At 39.3% G+C, this 22,452-nt stretch overlaps 1 protein-coding gene across 1 annotated transcript in view; it reads right to left on the reverse strand.

The window, feature by feature from the left end:
- Window positions 1–1,033: 1,033 nt before the first annotated feature.
- PPP1R21 (protein phosphatase 1 regulatory subunit 21) overlaps window positions 1,034–22,452 on the reverse strand; it is a 64,036-nt gene continuing 42,617 nt past the window's right edge. The window contains exons 16-22 of the mRNA XM_060754548.2: window positions 21,100–21,192; window positions 10,737–10,976; window positions 9,973–10,008; window positions 9,591–9,707; window positions 8,241–8,339; window positions 7,513–7,641; window positions 1,034–2,715 (exon numbers count right to left, since the gene is read on the reverse strand). Coding sequence (XP_060610531.2) covers window positions 2,686–2,715; window positions 7,513–7,641; window positions 8,241–8,339; window positions 9,591–9,707; window positions 9,973–10,008; window positions 10,737–10,976; window positions 21,100–21,192 — 744 coding nt within the window. The 3' untranslated portion in view covers window positions 1,034–2,685. The remainder of the gene's footprint in view (window positions 2,716–7,512; window positions 7,642–8,240; window positions 8,340–9,590; window positions 9,708–9,972; window positions 10,009–10,736; window positions 10,977–21,099; window positions 21,193–22,452) is intronic.

Consider the following 22,452-nt stretch of genomic DNA (forward strand, 5'->3'; position numbering starts at 1 on the left):
AGGTCAGTAATAATCAATAGGGTTATACTCCTCTCATCTGTCTCTTAACCAAAGACGTCAATCACACTGTTTCACTGCAGAATCCAAGCCTGAAGCCAGACTGAATTGGATCCAGACATTCATTTCATCCAAGAGTGTCAGGCATTCATATTTTGTATTATTATGTTTTCTTCTGCACAGCTTGGGAAAGAAGTCTAATAAATGCAGGAAATAAGTGAACTTCCAGTAGGCAGGGAACTCCAAGAGGTTCCCTTGAAGTGCATACTAAAATGCCTCCAAACATACGAGGGATTTGGCTGTGTTTTACTGAGTGTCAAGAGCAGCACTCAAGGGTTACAACACTTGTGAGCTAAATAGGAAAGGGAAAAATCCAGTTCATCTGCAGATTCCGATCACAACGAAATAGTCCAAATAGGCTCTCTCTTATTCACTTATATCCCACTCTCTATGTGGATGGATATAGGAAAAACTATCATACAGATGTGCCCTCAGCTCACCCTGGAAACATTCAAATTCTCCAGAGAAGTTACCATTTCCTTTCCTAATATAGATAAATAAATCTTTCTCTCTGTGTATGTGCTCTTCATAAATCCTGTCACCAGATGTTTTCCCTTGGCCTCCCCCTTTAACAGCTGCATCCCTATCTCTAAGTCTGAGCAGAGATAACAGAAGAGTTTGCAAAGTAATATGAATATAGTTTTAAAATCACTGTCAACTGAGTTTGCACTTTTGCTTGTCTGAGAGTCAGTTAAACCTCACGCAACAGCCTATCGTTCTGAGTGATTTGTGGCTACTTCTTATTTTAAAATCATTGCATTAAGACGAATCTTAAAGACAGGTAATCTTTTTCCAAAATGACATTACCTTTCAACATAAAATCCTCCCATCCTCTCAACAGCCAAGACATATAGCCATATTGTTCCACATACTGAAATATTGAAAATACATCCTGAAAACTAGTGGCAGTCGTGTTCAAACTCACATTTGCTGTGCACACAAAAAGCAGACACAAGAAATTTCCAAAAGGAAGAGATAAGTTGGCAGTATATTTATTTTATGCTCATCATACACATTGACATGGTTGATACAATTGAGTAACCCTTGAATATAGGGCAGTTACTTTCCCTCACAGAGCAACAGTGTAAAATATTCAGTAGCAGGACCTCTTGCAAACAGATGGCAGAAATCTCTCATGGAATACTGTGCTGAGAAGACTTCACATAGGTGTAAACAAACTGCTCACAAGAAAAAATGCAAAGAATAAATTTAGAATACTAAGACGTCAATCAAGAAATTCCAAAATGTCCCTGGAACAATCAGCCTAGGCAGGGGATGAGAAGAGAGCAGCTTGCTCATGTTGTTGGGATTCCCAGTACTCCTCACCATTGCCTGTGCCTGCTCAGAATGCTTCAAGTTGCAGTCAAACAATATCTCGAGGGCCCAAATTTGCGAAAGTTTAGGATTGGCTCAGGCTCTGATAATGCTACGTTCTACCACCAGAAAACACCACTAGTTTTCAGGAGCAAAGACCGATGTTATCACATGGAGTAAGTGAGGTGAAACCAGCATGAAGGTGCATAGGGATCTCCACACCAACCCCTCAATGAAAATCAGTTACCCTGTTATGTGTGAATGCCGAAAAGTTCCCAAAACCAAGCACTTTGCCTTTCACTTCCCATTTAGGCTTACTTCTGGGCCCATCAGTATCTGGACCAGCCCTTCTGTGCAGACATTTCCTAATCCAGTGATTTCTTAGTCTGTGTTAATCAACCTTCATCTGAAACTGATACTCAACTGTGAATGTCATCTCACTCTTCTGTAGGTGAAAAGGTCTTTTTGTGGAAAAAGAAATCTTCCCTTCAGTGGCCTTCCTATTTACATCTTTCTCAAATATACTACTGGGTATTTCACTGTTATCAGATCTGCATGGAAAGTAATAACACAAACGAATGCCCAAAATGCCACTCTTCAGCCTGATTTTGCACAAGCCGTTTCTTTGGCCCACTTTCTACACTTGATTTTAGAAGACCACTATTGTACACTTTTTAATTGCTGTAACAGTTAATATGAAGTGGCATTAGTCACAGTTGTACTCAATGCTTCAATATAAATGTACGGGGACTGCCTCTCTCAGGCAATCTTCTAAGCTAGACTGGAAGAGAAGACTGGAATCTGTAATACATTTCACAACAACGGCACAGGAGGATGCAGCTGAGGAATATCCTTAACTCAGTGGTTAGCACAGTTTTAGTTTTACTCACAGAAAGAGGGACGGGCAGGATAACAATCTCTTAGGGCAGGAGAAGACAACTACCACATCAATAGCAGATCTGATTGCCTAAATATGCACTCAAATATACAAAATCTCAAAAGTTTGTACATGGACATGAAAGGTAGTTACAAAGTATACAATAAAAAGTCATGGTTAATTCCTATGTAGTTTATCCACAGAGCAAGTATTTTCCCATCCACTTTACTGGCAATGCCACATTCGCACTGCATGACGCCAGCTACCCAAGGCAGTGTGGCCTCAAACCCACCCACAACACCAAAGAAAACACATATGGGTTAACTCCACCACTGCGGCCACATCCAGCCAAGAGAGGATTTGCTAGCTGAATACCAGGTCCAGCGTCTGTGTCTCTGTGAAGCAGCGTCATCCGGAAGACAGCTGGCCAACCAATACTATCGACTTCTGTTCTTCTTGGAATTTCCCTAGATCAAGAAGAGAGCACATGTTATATCATCACAGATGCTGCTTTCTACCTGATTAGACAATGCCTGGCCATACCTTGTCCATTTCCTTCACTCCACTATTATTGGCAGCATTCTCCACTGACTCACATGCAGGTATCTCGCATCACTTGCTCTATAATATTTCTTTTCTTTTTCTGAACCTGAAGATGCCAAAGAGTGCATCAACACTAGAATTAATGCAGCTGGACACCACTTTAACTGCTGAGTCAATGCTGCTAAATCCTGGGAGATATAATTTTACAAGACCTTTAGCTTTTTCTAAGAGGGCTGATGCCTCACCAAACTACAGCACCTAGGATTCTACAGCATTGAGCAAATGGGGTCAAACTTTATGAATTCTACAGTGCAGACTGAACTTGGGACCTTATACCTGCAAAGCTTTCCTGTGGGTATCAAAGCTTTCCTGTGGGTATCTGTAGGAACATTCATCCCCTCTAACTGAAGATTTTGGGTTTTGATATGTTTCAGCAAATGGACCCTTTTCTAGGAAGATGTTGTGTTTCAATTTTATTATGTTCTAAATGTGTTTACACTTGTTTTAATTGGTTTAAAAAAACAAAAACAGAACTTTGGTAAACGTTAGTTTAGCAGCTGTAAATTGCCTTGAATTCTGTGCCGAAAGAAATGTGGAGCATGTAATTAAATCAATAAGGTACATTGGTGAGTTTCACAATTTCTAAAAGATGTACAATGAACTTCCAAGTTTTGAAAAAAGTTGCGAAGGGCCTGTATTCTTGGAGGGTTTGGGGACTTCAGCAGTTCCTCAGGGAAACAAAATCAATTGCTGGACACACAATTCCTCAACTTGCTCACCTAGAAGAACCTGGGTGCCACTGACAAAGTTTAAAGATACCTCATCCCCACAAACAAAAAGTCAATTATTTTCTTGTATACTATTTGAAAGAGCCAACATATCAAATATGTTGTGCAAACTGAACAAGGCATCTCTTTGCAAAGTTGAGCAATCTGAGATTTCAGTGCAGACAGTCTTAAGAATCACATTGTTCCTGTGATTAAGGCTTTTGTCTGCCAGCTCTATTAAAAAGACCCACTCCACTAAAAAACAGACATTAGGGGGAAAGCTTTACAGATTCCACAGCCTTTAGAAACCACAAATATGTTATCCTAGTTAGAAGCTTGGGAACATTACTAGTACCAGATTTCATCTGTGGTCAAGATTGCCAAAAAGTCAGCTGATGTCTTGGTTTTGCTGACTATATATATTGCCAGTGCACACAGAATATCTACCACATAATATAAATACTGAAATGTGGAAGAACTACAAAAATGCCTCAGATAAAACAAACAGTGTTGATTAGATAATGAAATCTGTCAATAAAGGCATTCAGTTTTGGCTTGAATCCCATGTTCATTTCTGAAAGCAGGAACATCCCATAAGCAGAGTCTCACACCAAGGTAGAAGACATAAGGATATATGCATTATTTTTCCATCTGCCTAAAGTCTTTATATCTTTTAAAAATATTCACTGGAATTGGGTGGCCCACAGATGAGTGACCTTTTGGAGCCCTAAATGACCTTCACTTCTGGCCACATCACACAATGTTTGGCCCAACACTGCTTTAACCCAGTGTTTTTCAAACTATCTGATGAATTTGAGCACTAGCAGTCCTTTTTTCCAATGTTTCAGGGACCAGTACTCCCATCTAGAACCACTGGCTGCTATTGTTTCTTTTCATCTTAGGGACCACCACCCAATGGATCATGGACTGGAACCACCACTTTGAGTACAACTGTTTTATATTACTCAAACATGCTGTTTTCAGGCACCTACATCCTAAAACAGCAAGATTCCCTATATTTCTCCAAAACAGACATCAGTTCCAGTCATAAAAATAGCAGCTGTGACAGAACAGCTGTAGTTCTTCAAAAGTTGTAAAATTGCATGATAATAATAGTTTATGGGTAGAGAGTGAGTGAAGTGGCTTAACTGTTGGACTGGGACTCCAGTCAAGGAGGTTCAGATCTCTTCTCAACCTCAGAAACCCAGGAAGTAGTTTTGGGCAAGTAACCCACTTTCAGTTTTAGGAAGGCAGTGGCAAACTTACACTGAATCGATCTTGCCAAGAAAAAAAAACCCACTAGGGCAAGGCTATAATACAGTAGATTGCAGCCAGCTTGAAGCACATAGTAACAGAGCCTGATGATGGTGATGGCCTTCCATATTACTCAACTGCTGAGTATGCCTGGCACAAGTTTGTTCATGTGAAGCAGGTGAACAAAGCACTGAATGAAATATGCAAAATAATCATATGATGTCTCAAACCTACACCTGCTAATAAACTCTACAATCTAGCTGGCATTGCCCCCCCCCCCCCCGATGTGCGACAGGAAGTTGCTGCTAACTGTGAGAGAAATAAGGTTGAACACTGTGAAAGCCATCCACTGCATGGCTATCAGCCTCCTTCCAGTAGACTCAAATCAAGGGAAACCTTCATGAGAACCACCACTCCCAGAAATAGCAAGAGCATGCCTCTGGGCAGCTAAACCAATTAGATGGTCCCTCCCCCCCCCCCCCCCCCCAATGAGGGTCTGCCTCCAGAGACAACCCAAGAATGGCCAACCTGTAAGTCCCTGAACAAACTCTGAAGTGGAATGAGCTAAACGAAAGATAATCTGTTTGCGCAACTGTGGAGCAGAACAAACAATTCCACATCTGTATGCTTGTCCACAATGTCCTGCCTCATGCACAGAGGAAGAATTGGTTAAAGCTACAGATAATATGGTTGCTGTTGCTCGTTTTTGGTCAAAAATTACTTAGTTGCTTTTGACACTAACTAACTAACTAACTAACTAAATAAATAAATCTGTAGGATCTTTTACTCAATTGAAAACCTGTCCACAATCAGAATGAATTGTTTTCTTTACGGAAAGAAATTCAGAATGCAAACCATTTTTTAAATTATGTCCCCATGAATATCAAGCCTCTGATTTTTAGCAGAGCGCATGGTGCTTGTTGGATGCTGAGACTTTTGCAAATAACTCTGAGTTTGATTCAGCAGAGGGCGCATATGCCGAAGCAGCCGATACTACCACCTCAGGACCGTTCATCTGCAATCAATTATGCCTCAACTTTTATGAGATTGTTAATATTTATTCTCATTTTTAATGTTCAACATACATCAGCAGATCATGGGAGATCGTAGTAAAAAGAATCCAGTGCGCGCACACGTGTGTGTCAAAATTTACTTTTATTAAAGATAAAACATTTTCTAAGAAGATCTATGTCATATTCATTTAAAAACTGGAGTACATGCGCTAGCTCAGCATAGCAGGAGTGCTTTTGTCAACACTGTGTCAGTGCACAGAACACTCTGCATAGTTATATAAACAGCAGGGAAGCATGGGAAAGAGAGACAAGGATAACACGGGTAGAATACGCACGTCTACCACTTATAATCCTTTCATTTATTTCAGGGGACAGAAGATCAAAGGGATTAAAATAAGACCTCACAAAACAGGTGGATTCTAGGGAGGGAGGGCTTCTTCTGCCAGCTACAACATGAATAAATGGGTATTTTCCTACATGAGCTTTCCTATTGCTTCCACCACAAGTGTCAGATTCCCTGTTCATTCTCCTGCAATTTGTGTTTGAGTGCTCTTCAGCTGGGCAATCTAGCCAAAGGCAAGGTCTTTATAAACAGCCTGTCTCCATTCTCTCTCTCCACAACACCAGTTTGATGACTCAGGAATTGATTGCTTTTCTTGCCTGTCATCTGTGGCCTTTCAGGAGGCACAGAAGTATAATATAAATCCATGAACAGGTCAGAACAGTTCCCCCCTCTATTAAGCCACCCTGTCACTTCCTCCAAACACATTCATCTGGAAAGTTCCCCCCGACCCACGAAAGTCTCTTCCATACTTTCTGCCATCAGTTGAAAGGTTTGCCTCCACTATATGCTGCTCCATTTTTAAATACAATACCTGCCTGCAAAGAACATCCTATAAACAGACAAAATTCCTCTCCTCTTCATCCATCATCACCCATCGGTCCACAGCTAAAATGCTTCAAACACTCTGGAGTGGACCTAGCACAATGCTAATACAGACTCGGTATCCTTTTTCCAGAATTCTGAAATCCTAAATATTTTAAAACCCAAAATCATCTACATCGGTGGCTAATAGTGACTTTGCTTTCTGATGTTTCAATGTAAATAAACTTTGTTTCATGCACAAAATTAAAAACAAAATTCTTATGAAATTATTGTCAAGCTAAGTGTATAAGACGCATATAAAGCAAAAATGAACTTATTTAGACTTGGATATTGTCTCCATAAATGTTATGTACAGGCGGGTATTCGCAAAATTTGGGGAGGGGGAGAATCCAAAATATAGACCACTTCTGGTTCCAAGCATTTTGGATAAAAGGTACTCAATTAGTACTAAGAATTAAACACAAATACTCTCTTTCCATTATCATTATCAACTGAAATGGGCATACTTAAAGTGTAATAATAGGTGATATTTATGATGATATTATGTAACCAATATGAGTTACTACTCATGAGAAAAGATGTTCCTTACATATGAAATAAAAGATCAGGATAGGCTGAATATTTATTACTGTTTCTTTATTTATCTCATGGTTTAGGCAAATTCAACATCCAGAAAGATACAAAAACAAAATCAACACTTGACTTGATTCTTTTACTTCACCAATATCCTATATCATGATGAAGTCAGAATAAAAATGCCAGACACTCTTAATTATAGCTCATAACACTGAGATTACATACCTTACTAGCCATCTTTAATGTATCTATTTCTTCTCGTTGTTTGGATAACGTTTCGTTCATACTGCAGAGGTGGTCGCTCATCATGCTTAACTGATCTTCATAGCTTCTCTTGGTCGTTGCTAATTCATCCTGAAAGACCAATAAATGATGCCGTCACTTCCTCCCCAAAACTACTCAGTAATGTGGTGATGTTACTATCAATCTACCAATGTCCCATAAAGCAGATGGCAGGCAGAGATAGAGAAAATAAGACCATGGTCATCCTGGAGAACATCTCTCTAGGAATCTCTAGGTCTTTGAACATTTATCTAGGAATCTCTAGATCTTCCAGTGTGATTCTACAGTCAACTACTGGTGGAGATTGACCATAAAAATGTATGGAAGACTTAAAAGATTCTGGAGAGAACATTTCAATCAAATTTGTGAATAATCTAATCTGCAAAAATCAAACCCTCAAATGTAGGGGGCTGACTACATAACCAAATTATTTTGGTTTTCTCTGCATAAATATGCTTTCAATGTGTTAATTAATTCCTCCCCTAATCCTTTTAACATTATTTTAACATAATCCTTTTAACATTTGGTAATGCCAATTTTTATTTACTTTTTTTCACTTTCATGGGAATCCTGTGCTTCTAACCCCAGTGTTTGCAGAGGGACAGCTGTGCAACTTTAGATATGCATTCCCCATACTCCCAACCCAACCAGCAACAATTAATTTAACTTGCCTGCAATCTGGTGATGCTCTGCTTTGCTAGCCTCATATCTTCCAGTGTGGACTCTTTAGACTTATCCGCTAGAGAGAGACGTTTTGCAAGTGCTCGGCACTGTCAAATCAAACACAAACCCACAATGTTTTAGTCAGATGATCTTTTAAGGAAAAACATAATGCAGATCTTGCTCCTTGCAGCTGCTTGGTAGCCTTCGCACCCTGGAATCACCAGCTAATCTCCATCTCTCATTCCTGTTCATCATCTCATCCTTTTCGAGATCCCAATCTCTGCTTCTCTTTTGCTATTCCTTCTGGCATATCTGTTCCATCATCAGAAAGGGGTCACGTCCCAAAGTCTTTTCACTCCTCTACCTCTCCAAAACTACTTGCTTTCAATCATCCTTGTCACCATCCTCATAATCAATATTATTTATTTATTTATTTATTTATTTATTTACGCTATTTCTATCCTGCCTTTCTCAAACCCGAAGGTGACTCAAGGAGGATAATGATGATGATGATGATAATCAAATATCTCCTTCTATGAGCCAGTTAGAGCATTGAGATCGGCTGAGGAGGTCCTGCTCTCAATCCCACTGCCCTCACAGTTGCGACTGGTGGGGACGAAAGACAGGGCCTTCTTGGTGGTAGCGCCTCAGTTGTAGAACTTCCTCGCCAACAAGATCAAATTGGGCCCCCTCCCTCTTGATGTTCAGGAAATCACTCAAAACGTGGCTTTTAAAGCAAGCATTTGGAGAGTGAGATTAAGCAGCCAAGATAACTTTGTGATGGGTGCAATGTCCAATGATTTATGTTATGCTGTTTATGGCTGATGTTTTATAGTTCATGATTTTAGTTTTTTAGTATATGCTACTTTAGTTATGTGCCGTGTTTTTATACTTTGTGAGGCACTGAATTTTGCCATTTACTTTGTTGTGAACAGCTTTGAGTCCCCCTTGGAGTAGAGAAAAGCAGTATATAAATGAAATAATAATAATAATAATAATTATTATTATTATTATTTATTTCTTGCCCGCCTCTTCTCATGGCTCAAGGCGGGTAACAGCATTACTAAAACATAAACAAACACATAATCATTTTAAAATACTCCGTAAAATACACATATGAATACATACCTCCATAAAATATGTATCAAAGTACACAAAACAAAATATTATGCTTTTTTCCCCAACAAGGACTCAAGGCAACATACAAAAACTTGTCCTGAACCATGGCCCTTGGGAAGCCTCTCATTCTCCTTCTAAACTCACCCTGGGGGGCAGGGGGGAATAATATTGTTACAGGTGTACCCCAAAACAAACAAGGAGTTTCATTATAAGACCAATGCTTCATGATGCTCACTCACCTCTGCATGGAAATGTACGGACTTGCTGTCAGCCAGCTGCAACTGAGAGGTCAGCTCCACTATTCTCGCCATATAGTGGTTCTTTATCAAGTCTTCTCTAGTAGCAGCTTCTGGAATCTGCAAATCAATTTTGCAAAAACAAAGTTCATCAAAGTGTGAAAACCAACACAAATTAAGCAGGTAGAAATGAATAAGTGGTTTGGGTGTCCATGAAACTTGACTGAGAATCTGCAGAACCTGGAAAGATGCAGAAAGGGGCAACCCCATGAGGAAGCATTATATCTTTTAAGAGGGGACACAAGGAGCATGTGAAATCAATGCAAAGGCTTTAGTATTAGCTGATATATTCAGCTTTCAATCTCTGAAATATTAAAAACTATACCTCTTCATTTCCTGTAGTCACTGTCAGCATCCCAACCTAGGAAAAAAAAATCAAAATGAAAAAATTCTGTTCAGTGAAATTGTTTATCTTCCAATTCTAGAATCCATTTAAAAGGAAGTTAACTTCAGTGGTTTCAACAAGCATTTTCTGATCTCTGTTCCAAATGTTAGACAGTAAAGTTCTAAGGCTCTCATGCAAAAAGGTTAAACATCTTCTTAACCCCATCCTATTACATCAATGGTTCCCAACCTTTTTTTGACCAGGAACCACTTTGACCAAGGATCACTTGACCAGGGACCACTCTCCAACATTAGCACCAAAAGAGTTACAAATTGGTTTCTGGTCAACTTTAGATTTGGTTTGGTTATCTGGGGTGCTGATTCAGAACACTGCATTAGATAGACCACATTATTAATTATAAATTTCAGTGGCAAGTTTAGAAATTCCTGTTTCCATTTCAATTAACTCTGTCTCGTATCATCTTAACTATACTGAAAACAAGTGAACTTCAGATTGGACTTATGAAACTTACTTGTTTCCATAAACCTTGAAATTCAGATATAACAATGAACTGTTGTTGACCAAAATGTAATGCAAAGATTTTCAATCTCCTACCGAACAGAAGATGAATATTTGGAAATTGTAGAGTGGAGGGGAAGCTAGACGCCTTGTTTATTGTGGCAGCCAAATGGCAATGCATACCTTCAAGGTTGTTGTTTTAAGGACAAATTCACCCATAATACAGTGGAATGAGACAAACTTACCAGACTTGTGCTTGTAACTGCTTCCATAGAAGCCTTTTCCATAGAATCCTCCTTCTCCCGTTCAGTTGATTCTGCTGTGAGCAAACTTTCCTGAGTTGTCTCAATCCTCTGGTTGCCCACTGAGTTCTTGATAACCTTTTTATTTTCTTTCTCCAGCCGAATTTTGGCAAGTTGAGCCTCCAGCATCCAGTGCTCCTTCTCCTGCTCCAGTTTTGCAATCTTCTCCAAACTCTGCTGCACCTAGAGAACAAAAGTTAGCAACATTAAGTGAAGGAAACTGAACTAATGGAAACTGAAGTGCTGTGGTGTTGACTTATCTTAGGGCATGACAGAAGCGTGTGGGTCTTCCAAATGTTGTGAAATTGTGAAGCTGGTGCGGTTCTCCAAACTTATCTCTTTAGACTGAGACTGAGAAACCATTGCTGTCAGCAAATCTGTATTTATCTGAGGTCCAGTTTATTACTTTCTGGCCAACTGGACATCAAAGTTGTGATCATGTTAATATCCGGACAGGCAGATTTAAAATCAATACTTCACTTTAGCATTCTTAAGTATTGGGATCTCTGGGTAATTTAATGGTGGAATGAATATGCTCTCCATTAGTATTTTAGGCTATATATTATATGTAAACATGCACACTCTCTTTAGTCTATATATTATACATAGCCTATGGTTCTCCTTAGGTAGAAACACAGACTAATCAATGTCTGGGCATATTATTTTCATTACAACATAAGCAGGAAGGGTATTATACATTAATTACATTACACTTTTTGGCAGGTAGGACAGAAGTTTTATCTCTGCATCTTTATATCAGGCTTCTCTATTGAGGTCATTGCTATCTTAAACATTACAAGTTAGTTATTTATTTTCTATGGAATATCCTCTCTTCTGGTAACAATCTTTGAAGGGTTAATATCCCTGGCTGCAATATCCAGCATCATCCACTTCAGTCGCAATAGGTAAGCTATATCTCTTTATAAGAAAATAAAAATCCCCTCCCCCCCCCCCCCCCCCAGCAATGTCCATCTCCTTCACTATGATTGGGGTATCAGTTCAGAACCCTGCAGCTGTTAACAGAAGCATTCTTCTGTTGTGATGACTGACAAGCAGAGATCTCTCTCTCTCTCTCGGCTTGTATTATATATTGTTTTCTAGCCCATCAGCCTATCTGAGCCAAAAATCAAGAGGCACTGACTATTCCTTGTTTATGTGTATAGTTGCTCTCCTCCATAGAGGTGATGCAACAAGAGGTATTCCTTACTGTCCAAAGATTGCATCCGCCATTGTACTTTGTTGTGGGACCTGTTTGATTTTAATACTGGTCAGGGCTTTGTTTGAATTAAGATACATGTTTATACATGTTTACCAACCCTTGGGACCAGAAGTTGCTTTAGATGTTGGAATGCCTGTATTTGTATATACATAATGATATACCTTGGAAATGGGACCCAAGTCTAAACATGGAAATAATTTATGCTTCACATAGACCTTTAACACATAGTTGAGGGTAATTTTATAAAATACTTCTAATAAATTTGTGCAGATCTATGCCTCATGCCATTTTACAGATCGTCGCATCTCTTCCCAGCCTCGTGTCTCATTTGTACACTACTTGTGTAGGGTATGAGAGGCAAGGCTGAAAAGAGACTAAGGATCTGTGACATGGCAGGAATTCAAGTACAGAGTTGAGCACAAATTCATACCACCTACCATTTCACAGATCCCAAGTCTCTCTTTAGCCTCATCTCTCTCCAACCTCGCATCTCATCTGCTAGCTACTTGTGTATTATATGAGGTGTGAAGCTGGTGAGAGACTGAGGATCTCAACAGGCTGAGGATGTCAGATACTGAGGATCTCAAAGTGAGGCCGATACAGTACAGTTATCTTCAGGAGATCTCCAGGGAGTCTGCAAACTCTCCACTTCTCCCTCTGCAAACAAAAAAGGAGGAACATGGAAGCTGCCACTTTAAAGGCAGAAGAGGGCAGCTGGTAGCACAATGTTTCAGCTTCTGGAGCATTTCTGATTTTTGTATTAGGATTGCTCAATTTGTCCTAGAATCTTAATGTTGATAGTTTTGCTGGTGTTCTGCCTGGAGCTTAACTGTCTCAGTAGCACATATACACACATTCCACAATAGAAAGGACTCTCTGCTTTGATGTTAAAAGCTCCATATTAGGTACATTTCGAGGCCTCAATGTTCGCAACCAAATCAGCAGAACAACCCCTATCAACTCTAGCCAGCCCAGTCAATGATGAGAGATGAGGTTAACTCTTGTCTAATACTATCTGAAGGAGGATTAGTTGTGATTTGTTTTGACTATTTGACAAAGCAAGTTAGTAAACTGACTTTCTGAAGAAAGCACATATTTTTATCTGAGCCCGTCTGACTTTTAAGTTCTCAGGAAAGCACATCTCTCTCTCTCTCTATCCACCATGACCACAGGTTCAATTCTTGAAGAAACAAGAGACCTTTCTTGGTAGCCACTCCCATGTTGTGGAATTCCTTTCCACAGGAGGCTCAGTTGGTCTTGTCTGCCCTCTTTCCAGTGTCAGGGAGAAATAAGCTCTTAAAAATTAAGGCAGGGGTTTTGATTCCTAACCTATTGTATACTCGAGTATAAGCTGAGTTTTTCAGCACCCTTTATAGGCTGAAAAAGCCCCCCTTGGCTTATACTTGCATCAAGGTCATTTATTATTTTACTCTGTTGTTATTTTTATTTTATTAAATTTATTATTTTAGTCTATTTATTATTACTATTATTACATTTACATTATTTAATTCTATTACTATTATTTTACTACAGTTAATATTTTCTCTATTTATTATTGTTATTATTGCATTTATTATTTTATTCTTATTTGGAACACAACAAGATGAGTCCACAGCAGACACAGCAGACACAGCAGACACAGCAGACACTCGGACACTTCCCAAGTGTCTAGGACTGTGCGATGTATCAGCGAATAATGCATGCAGATCCCAGTAAGGTGGTCTTCTGCAGCTGGCAGCTTGTAATTTTGTCAGTGCTGATTGCGTTTAAGTGCAAGCCAAGGTCTTTAGGCACTGCACCCAGTGTGCCGATCACCACTGGGACCACCTTGACTTGCTTGTGCCAGAGTCTTTGCAGTTTGATCCTCAAAACCTCACATCATGTCAGCTTTTCCATGATCAAGAGATCAGGAGTATTGTGCTCCAAAACTCTTTTTCCGGCTTGCGATCCCACCAGTTCTTTGTTGCAGGCAGATGGTACTTGTGGCACAAATTCCAATGAATCATCTGAGCAACAGTGTTATGCCTCTGCTTGTAGTCTGTGCGATCTTCTTGCAGCAGCTGAGGATGTGATCTATTGTTTCATCTGCTTCCTTGCAGAGTCTACATTTGAGATCTGTCGTTTCAATTCTGGCTTTGATGGTATTGGTTCTAATAGTTCTTGGGCTTCCAGAATCAGGCCCTCCGTCTCCTTTTTCAAAGTTCCATTTGTGAGCCACATCCATGTTTTTTTCTTTATTTTCTTTATTTTATTCTATTATTATTACATTTATTATTTTACTATTTATTATTATTATTACTACATTTATTTTTACTTTATTATTATTATTAAATTTATTATTTTATTCTTTTGTTATTGGAAGGATACGTAAGCACATTTACACTGAAGAAGGTTAGAATAATGGTTTAATCAGAGTTGGACAGTCTTATCTTAAATTACAGTTTTATGTAAATATTCAAAAGCATTTAACCTACTGATGCCTCAATTCGTGTAATTTTATTGCTATCTATTTTTATTTTGAAATTTACCAGTAGCTGCTGCATTTCCCACCCTCGCCATATGCTCGGTTCCATACATATTCGGGTCGGCTTACTTTCAAGTATATACGATACTTTGATGGAAATATATTTTAACAGGATGTTTTATGTTTTCTTCTCTTTACAAAGTTTTAATGTGGTTTTTTTAAAAATTAATCAAATGGTTGACTCTTTTTATCCTTTCTGTCAATTATGCTTATGCTGTACTTTGTTTTAATTGTAAAATATCTGGAATAGAAGAACTCCAGCATTCAAAACAGCAAGAACTGCAAATAAGTTTTTCAGGCTCTTCAAAACAAGACAGATGCATAAAGGAACCTAAAAGGACATAGAGCTTATATTAACAAAATCCAGACTGTGAGAGGGAAATCAAATTTTTATGATGGTTTAAACAAATAATTTTCCCTTCGTTTTTGAATGTAAATATATGATAAGAGCATGCACAGCTGTGCACAAAACCCAAACAGATTCAGCTGCAGAATGGAGGAAACAGATGATTGCAATAACAAACAAGATAAAAAGTTTTGTAAACAGTAACAAATGAGAGATATGGTTTATTTTGAAACACACATGTAGAACACAACCACATAATGACCTAAGTCCTTTTGTATGGTTTCCTTCCAACCAAGACAAGCCTGGTTGAATGGAATTTTCACCCCAGATAAAGTTCTGTAGCTATTTAAAAACAGAACATCTGACTAATCTCCCAAATAAAGAATAATATGGAGAGGAAGGAAACCCATTTTTGTGTTCATTTAATAGCCGGAATCCTATTGTCGTACACAGGTGTAATTTGTTTTACATATGCAGCTGTAGTTTTTGGCCATTACACAATAAGTGTGTTCACAACTGCATAAGGTGAGTTCCACAAATCTAAGCATTTCATGGAGTCTACATCCTGCTGTTGCTCCTGATCCAAGTAGAACCATTAAATCACTTGGATTTAACGAAATCATTTGGCATTTGATGCAATGGATCTACTCTTGTGGCACCCCAAGAGTAGAAGTTGGAGGCTGGTTCTGGGACTGCTTTCCTTCCAATATCAAGCCAAAACAGGGGCCACGGGTGGCGCAACGAAGGCCTCCTGGCCTTCAGAAGGAATGTGAAAACCTGGCTCTGTGGTTAAGCCTTTGGAGATTAACTACAGTGCCATAATAACTATGAAATATGTGCAATGATGCTTGGAACGGCATTGGATTACGATTGTGAGTGGTGTGATTTTAATAGTGATTATGTTTATAAGTTTTAATGTGCATTTAAACTCTAATTTTAAATTTTAACTCAAATGTATTTCATTGTCTGTTGTCTAAAGGCATCAAATAATTGCCATATGTAAAGTCACCTTGAGACCCCTTCAGAATAGTAAAAGGCGGAATATAAATATAAATAAGAAATAAATAAACAATCCCTTGTGCTGCTGAACTGTTGTGTTGCTGAACTGTTCGAATCCGCGGGATAGGATGAACTCCTGCTGCTAGCCCTAGCTCCTGCCAACCTAGCAGTCTGAAAACATGCAAATGTGAGTAGATAAATAGATACTGCTTTAACAGGAAAAGGCAACAAGATGCTCCAAGCAGTCTTGCTGGCCACACAACCAGGAGGTGACAAAGCAGGCTCCTCGACTTGAAAAATGGAGAAAAACACCTCTACCAGAACCAGAGAAGCCTTTGCCTTGTCTGTGTTTGTGTGTCTCATTGTACATTGTAATGTTTGCCTATGTCTAATGTAAGTGTTGTAATCTGCTCTGAATCCCCTAGGGGAGAAGGTAGAATATAAATAAAGTGTGTTATAAAACATAGATTTTTATTTAAAACTAAATAGAAATATGCACATATCTATATAAATAAAAATGTAATGCTCGTTTGTGGGATTAACAGAACTCAAAAACCAGTGAGCCAATTGACACCAAATTTGGACAGCATACACCTAACAACCCACTGTATGTCCTTCACTCAAAAAATTGATTTTGTCATTTGGGAGTTGTAGTTGCTGGGATTTATACTTCACCTACAATCAAAGAGCATTCTGAACTCTACCAGTTATGGCACTGAACCAAACGTCACATACAGGACTCCCATGACCAACAGAAAACACTAGAAGGGTTTGGTGGCCATTGACCTTGAGTTTGGGAGTTGTAGGTCACCTACATCCAGAGAGCACTGTGGACTCAAACAATGAACGATCTAGATCAAGCTTGGCATGAATACTCCATATGCCCAAATATGAACACAGATGGAGATTGGGGGAAATAGACCTTGACATTTGGGAGTTGTAGTTCACCTACAATCAAAGAGCATTTTGAACCCCACTAATGATAGAATTGGCGAACTTCCCACACAGATCCTCTATGACCAACAGAAAATACTGTTTTCAGATGGTCTTTGGCAACCCTTCTGACACCCCCTTGCAACCCCCCCCCCCCCAGGGCTCCTGACCCCCAGATTGAGAAATGCTGCCTTAGGGCCATCCAGTCCAACTCCCTTCACCAGGGCAAGAAAACATAATCAAAGCCCTCCTGGCAAAGAGCCATCGATATATATATATATATATATATGATTTGTACGCACACATATAAATGTATATGTAGGCTATAGTATCATAGATTTGAAAGGGACCCCTAAAAAAGGGCAATTATATGTTGCATGTTCCAGAATAGGCAAATCAGACAATCTCTACATCAACACTGACAAAAAAACAATAAGAAATACTGTTTACCCACAAGCATAAAGAAATCACATATATTAGAAAGCAACACTTTCTCATTACTTTATTTTCCAGATCACCAGACTGGGCCACAGCAACGTGTGGCAGGGGACAGCTAGTATACCTTTAAAATTTCATAACTTCTAAAATAGTTTTAACTAATGTCAGGTTTAGTATGTTTTGGTTTTAAGATTATTTATGGTTTCAATCTGGAAGTGTTTTAAATTGTTTATATGGTACTTCATGTTGCAACCCCATGATAAAGGGTGTGTTATAAAAAATTTACTAAACAAATAAATACTCTAGTCCGGATGAACCAAGAGGATTCCAGATATGCATTTTTGGATGGTTCATAACTATTTTAGTTCTTTCCACATGCCCCTTCGTTCAGTGTTATTGAAGAAACAGTCGCTGTTGCCTAACAGGATAATAAACAGGCACACTCTGCAGTCATCTGATTATTTACTAAGGTTGGCATTCAGCAGAAGAGTGGTATATCGTGCAAACGTCATATAACTAAGTGTAGATTTGCACTTCACAAGCACAATATAGGATTCACAGCTTGTGTTTCCCACTTTCTTCCTGCCCTTTCTACAGTACAACCTTCTAATTACTTCAACCTGAATGAGAGAGAAAGTAGAGCAGGAGCTCAGAGAGATCAGCTTTGACCTTTTACCCACTAGGTCAACAGGCCAACTAGCTTGAGATTCCCAGTTCTTGAAATTTGTCCGCTTGTTTCAAAGTGAACAAACCTAACCGTGCTACTTATGGTATTTGTTTTGATTCTCCTCAGCATCCCAAAGACGACACAAAAGGAAAATATTGATGCCAAGTAAAATTTTCATTTTTCCTTTGCCAAGTATTAAGTATCAAGTATTAAGTATCTGACTCTATGTGAAACAAGCACTAAATCATATATTTTTAAATATAAAAATGAAAGGTTTTCATGAGATATGCTGTGTCTATATCTCTTAAGGGGTTTGCTTAACCTCCTGTTTGCTAGTAAAACTGAATGTCGTAAAATTTCTAAAAAGTGTGTGTTACCAATAATGTTTATTGCTTATTTTCTGCTTGTGAGTTTTATTTATTGTTTTGTATTACTGTCGTTATTGTTTTACTGTTGTATTGTGGGCTCGGCCTCATGTAAGCCGCACCGAGTCCCCTGGGGAGATGGTAGCGGGGTACAAATAAAGTTTTTATTATTATTATTATTAATATGAAATGTTCGGAAAGCTCTGTTGTAGGCTACAATATGCACAATCTCTTATCATTCTCCATACTGACTTAGCTTCCAAAACACCAAAGAATTCCTATCATTGAATTAGTATAAGACACCCAACTACTGTATATACTCGAATATAAGCAGATTTTTTCAGCTCTTTTTAAGGCTAAAAAAGCCCCCCCTTACCTTATGCGTGAGTCAAAATTATTTATCATTTTACTCTATTATTATTATTATTATTACATTTATTATTTTACTCTATTATTATTCTGTATTACATTTATTATTTTATTCTATTTATTGTTATTATATTACATTTACATTATTTTGCTCTATTATTATTTTGTATTACATGTATTATTTTACACTATTATTATTACATTTAACCCCCCCCCCCCCCTTTTTCCCGGTGGCGCAGCAAGTTAAACTGCTGAGCTGATAAACTTGCTGACCGAAAAGTCGGTGTTTTGAATACGGGGAGTGGGGTGAGCTCCCACTATTAGGCCCAGCTTCTGCCAAGCTAGCAGTTCGAAAACATGCAAATGTGAGTAGAACAATAGGTACTGCTTCTGCGTGAAGGTAGTGGTGCTCCATGCAGTCATGTTGCCACCTGACCTTGTCTACGGACAACGCCGGCTCTTCGGAATAGAAATAGAGATGAACACCACCCCCCAGAGTCAGACATAACTAGACTTGATGTCAGCGGACACCTTTACCTATTATTTTACTCTATTTATTATTTTTATTACATTTATTATTTTACTCTATTTATTATTGTTATTATTTATTTATTTATTTATTTATTTGCTTTATTTCTATACCGCGTTTCTCAACCTAAGTTAGGCGACTCAATGCGGTTTACACAATATTAATTAACATAGCAATAACAGTTAAAACACATCATACACAGTAGCAAACACACAACAATCATACATAGTGCCTCGATCACAAACGAAATCCAGTCTCATAATCCTTGTGCCATTCCTATGTTCAGTTTACCGTCATCCTATGTTTGATTGCGCTGATTAGCCAAACGCTTGCTCAAAGAGCCAGGTTTTGAGCTTCTTCCGGAACGCCAGCAGAGAAGGGGCCTGTCTGATGTCAATGGGTAGGGCATTCCATAGCCGAGGGGCCACCACTGAGAAGGCCCTGTCTCTCGTTCCCGCCAACCGTGCCTGTGATGCAGGCGGAACCGAGAGCAGGGCCTCCCCGGACGATCTTAATGTCCGTGTTGGTTCATAGGTGGAGATGCGTTCGGAGAGGTAAGTGGGGCCGGAACCGTTTAGGGCTTTGTAGGCTAACGCCAGCACCTTGAATTGTGCCCGGTAGCAAATTGGCAGCCAGTAGAGCTGGCTCAACAGAGGAGTGGTGTGCTCCCTGAGAGCTGCTCCTGTTAGCAACCTGGCTGCCGAGCGCTGGACCATCTGAAGCTTCCGGGCAGTCTTCAAGGGCAGCCCCACGTAGAGCGCGTTGCAGTAATCTATACGGGATGTGACCAGAGCGTGGACTACCGTGGCCAAGTCAGACTTCCCGAGGTACGGGCGCAGCTGGCGCACGAGCCGGAGCTGTGCAAATGCTCCCCTGGCCACCGCCGAGACCTGAGGCTCCAGGCTCAGCGGTGAATCCAGGATCACACCCAAGCTGCGAACCTGCGTCTTCAGGGGGAGTGTAACCCCGTCCAACACAGGCTGTAACCCTATACCCCGTTCGGCCTTTCGACTGACCAGGAGTGCCTCTGTCTTGTCTGGATTCAATTTCAATTTGTTCACCCTCATCCAATCCGACACAGCAGCCAAGTACATTTATTATTTTACTCTATTTATTATGTTTATTAATTTATTATTTTACTCTACTATTATAATTATTATTACATTTATTATTTTACTCTTTATTGTTGTTATTATTACATTTACATCATTTTACTCTATTATTATTAATACAGTTATTATTTTGCTCTCTATTATTATTGGAAAGATACATAAGCACATTTACTTTGAAGATTAGAATAATGGTTTAGTCAGAGTTGGACAGTCTTATCTTAAATTGCAATTGTATGTAAATATTCAAAAACTGATGCCTCAATTCATGTAATTTTATTGATATCTATTTTTATTTTGAAATTTATTTTGCATTTCCCACCATCGACATACTTTCCCAGTTTTTTGTGGTAAAATTAGATGCCTCCTCTTATATTCGGGTTGGTTTATGCCCATGTATATACGGTATTTAAAGACTGGGACTTTTCAAGAGTTTATTTTACTTTTACAGAAATCTGAGATCAAAGAAGTACAAGAGTGAAAAGAGACAACACAGCTGACCCAAAGGTTTAACTCTACTGAGGCAGAACTGTATGAAACAACATTATTTGGCATAAGTTGACTTTTCGAGAATCAGAGAAGCCTGCCTGTTCTGACCCCTTGTTCTGCACTTTGAGTGACTTTACTCAGACTGTACACAAAACGCTAAAAACAAGCACCATCCTCCTTGATTCTGGACTTCAATATTTACACATCCATTGCCCTCTGAACTACATGAAGATGTTCACACACTACAACTACCAAGAAAAATACAATTTCAGTGATCACATTGTATTTTAGAATGGCTGCATTTCAAGCGAGGGAATACCTGCTGTGCGAGGCCTTCTCTGCTCTCGGTGGAACTCAGAAGAACTCTGCGGTTGGCCAAGGCCTCTTCGTAAGGCACTGAATCAGGACACGGCTGCAGCCAAAAGACATAACTTTGGTAAGTCAGGTTACAGATAGAGATTTAAATCCCCCTGCCCAGTCCCTCCTTTGTTAGCAGAAGTCTTCCTTTGAGGCTTTCCAGGTCTTTAGTGGCACAAATCTGTAGCTGTGTTATAGATGGAAAGAAACAAAATAGAAATTAAACAGCACAGATACAGCATTGTTCTAAAGAAGCTTTAGCAGCCTTGGGTGAAAACAGAAAAGGAAGGCTTTGTGCACCCCACGAGTAGGCTAGCCTTCAGAACAATGCACAAAACCAGCCATGTATCATTCTCATTTATAGAATTTTTCTCACCAGCTGAAACAAAAGATAAAGTTTTTTATATGGTACAAAGAAACCAAAAGCTTTGAGAAATTCCAGGGATAAAAGTCAGGACAGTGTAGATCATTAAAGTTTAGTAAAAGGCTGAGCAGGGTAACAAGAAATCCAGAGGAGGAGCATTAAGAGCACCGGGATTGTGGCGCAGCTGGCTGAGTGTCAGCTGCATTAAGATCACTCTGACCAAAAGGTGATGAGTTTGAAGCCAGGCTGGGTTGGAGTGGGCTTCCAACCAATTCTGTGGCCTATTGTCGACCTTTGCAACCCGAAAGACAGTTGCATCTGTCAAGTAGGAAAATTAGGTACCACCTTGTGTGGGGAGGCTAAATTAACTAATTTATGAAGCCATAAAAAAGACTTCAGCAAAGCACTCCAGCAAAAGCATGCGGGGAATGCTGAAGTACTTCATCAATGTCACAGATGGACGATGAAAGCAACAGCTCCCCTGGCGGCCAGAAAAAGTTAAATAGCCTCTGTCTATGTCTGTATACGTTTTATGTCAAATTGGCACTGAATGTTTGCCATATATGTGTACATTATAATCCGCCCTGAGTCCCCTGCGGGGTGAGAAGGGTGGAATATAAATACTGTAAATAAATAAATAAATAATAAAATAAAATAAATAATAAAATGCAGGAGTGCATTTCTCAAAGGAGATCAGAATTATCTTTTAGCCACCTTTTGCAATTGGTTTAGAACCCAGCCAAACTATTAACTGGATTTAATGGAATCAAGCTGAATTACTAATCCAGAGTTGTCTCTCTATTCAGGCCGGGCTTTAGCACAGCAAGCTAACCGCCAGTTGCAGTAAATCTTGTCAATTGGAAGGTTGATAGTTCAAAGCCCGGGTCAGGGTGAGCACCTCTCCTTTCTGCACAGCTTCTGCCCACCTAGCAGATCAAAACCAGAGGTGAG

The sequence above is a fragment of the Anolis sagrei genome, chromosome 1, assembly GCF_037176765.1.
Source record: "Anolis sagrei isolate rAnoSag1 chromosome 1, rAnoSag1.mat, whole genome shotgun sequence".
Taxonomy (NCBI): Eukaryota; Metazoa; Chordata; class Lepidosauria; order Squamata; family Dactyloidae; genus Anolis; species Anolis sagrei.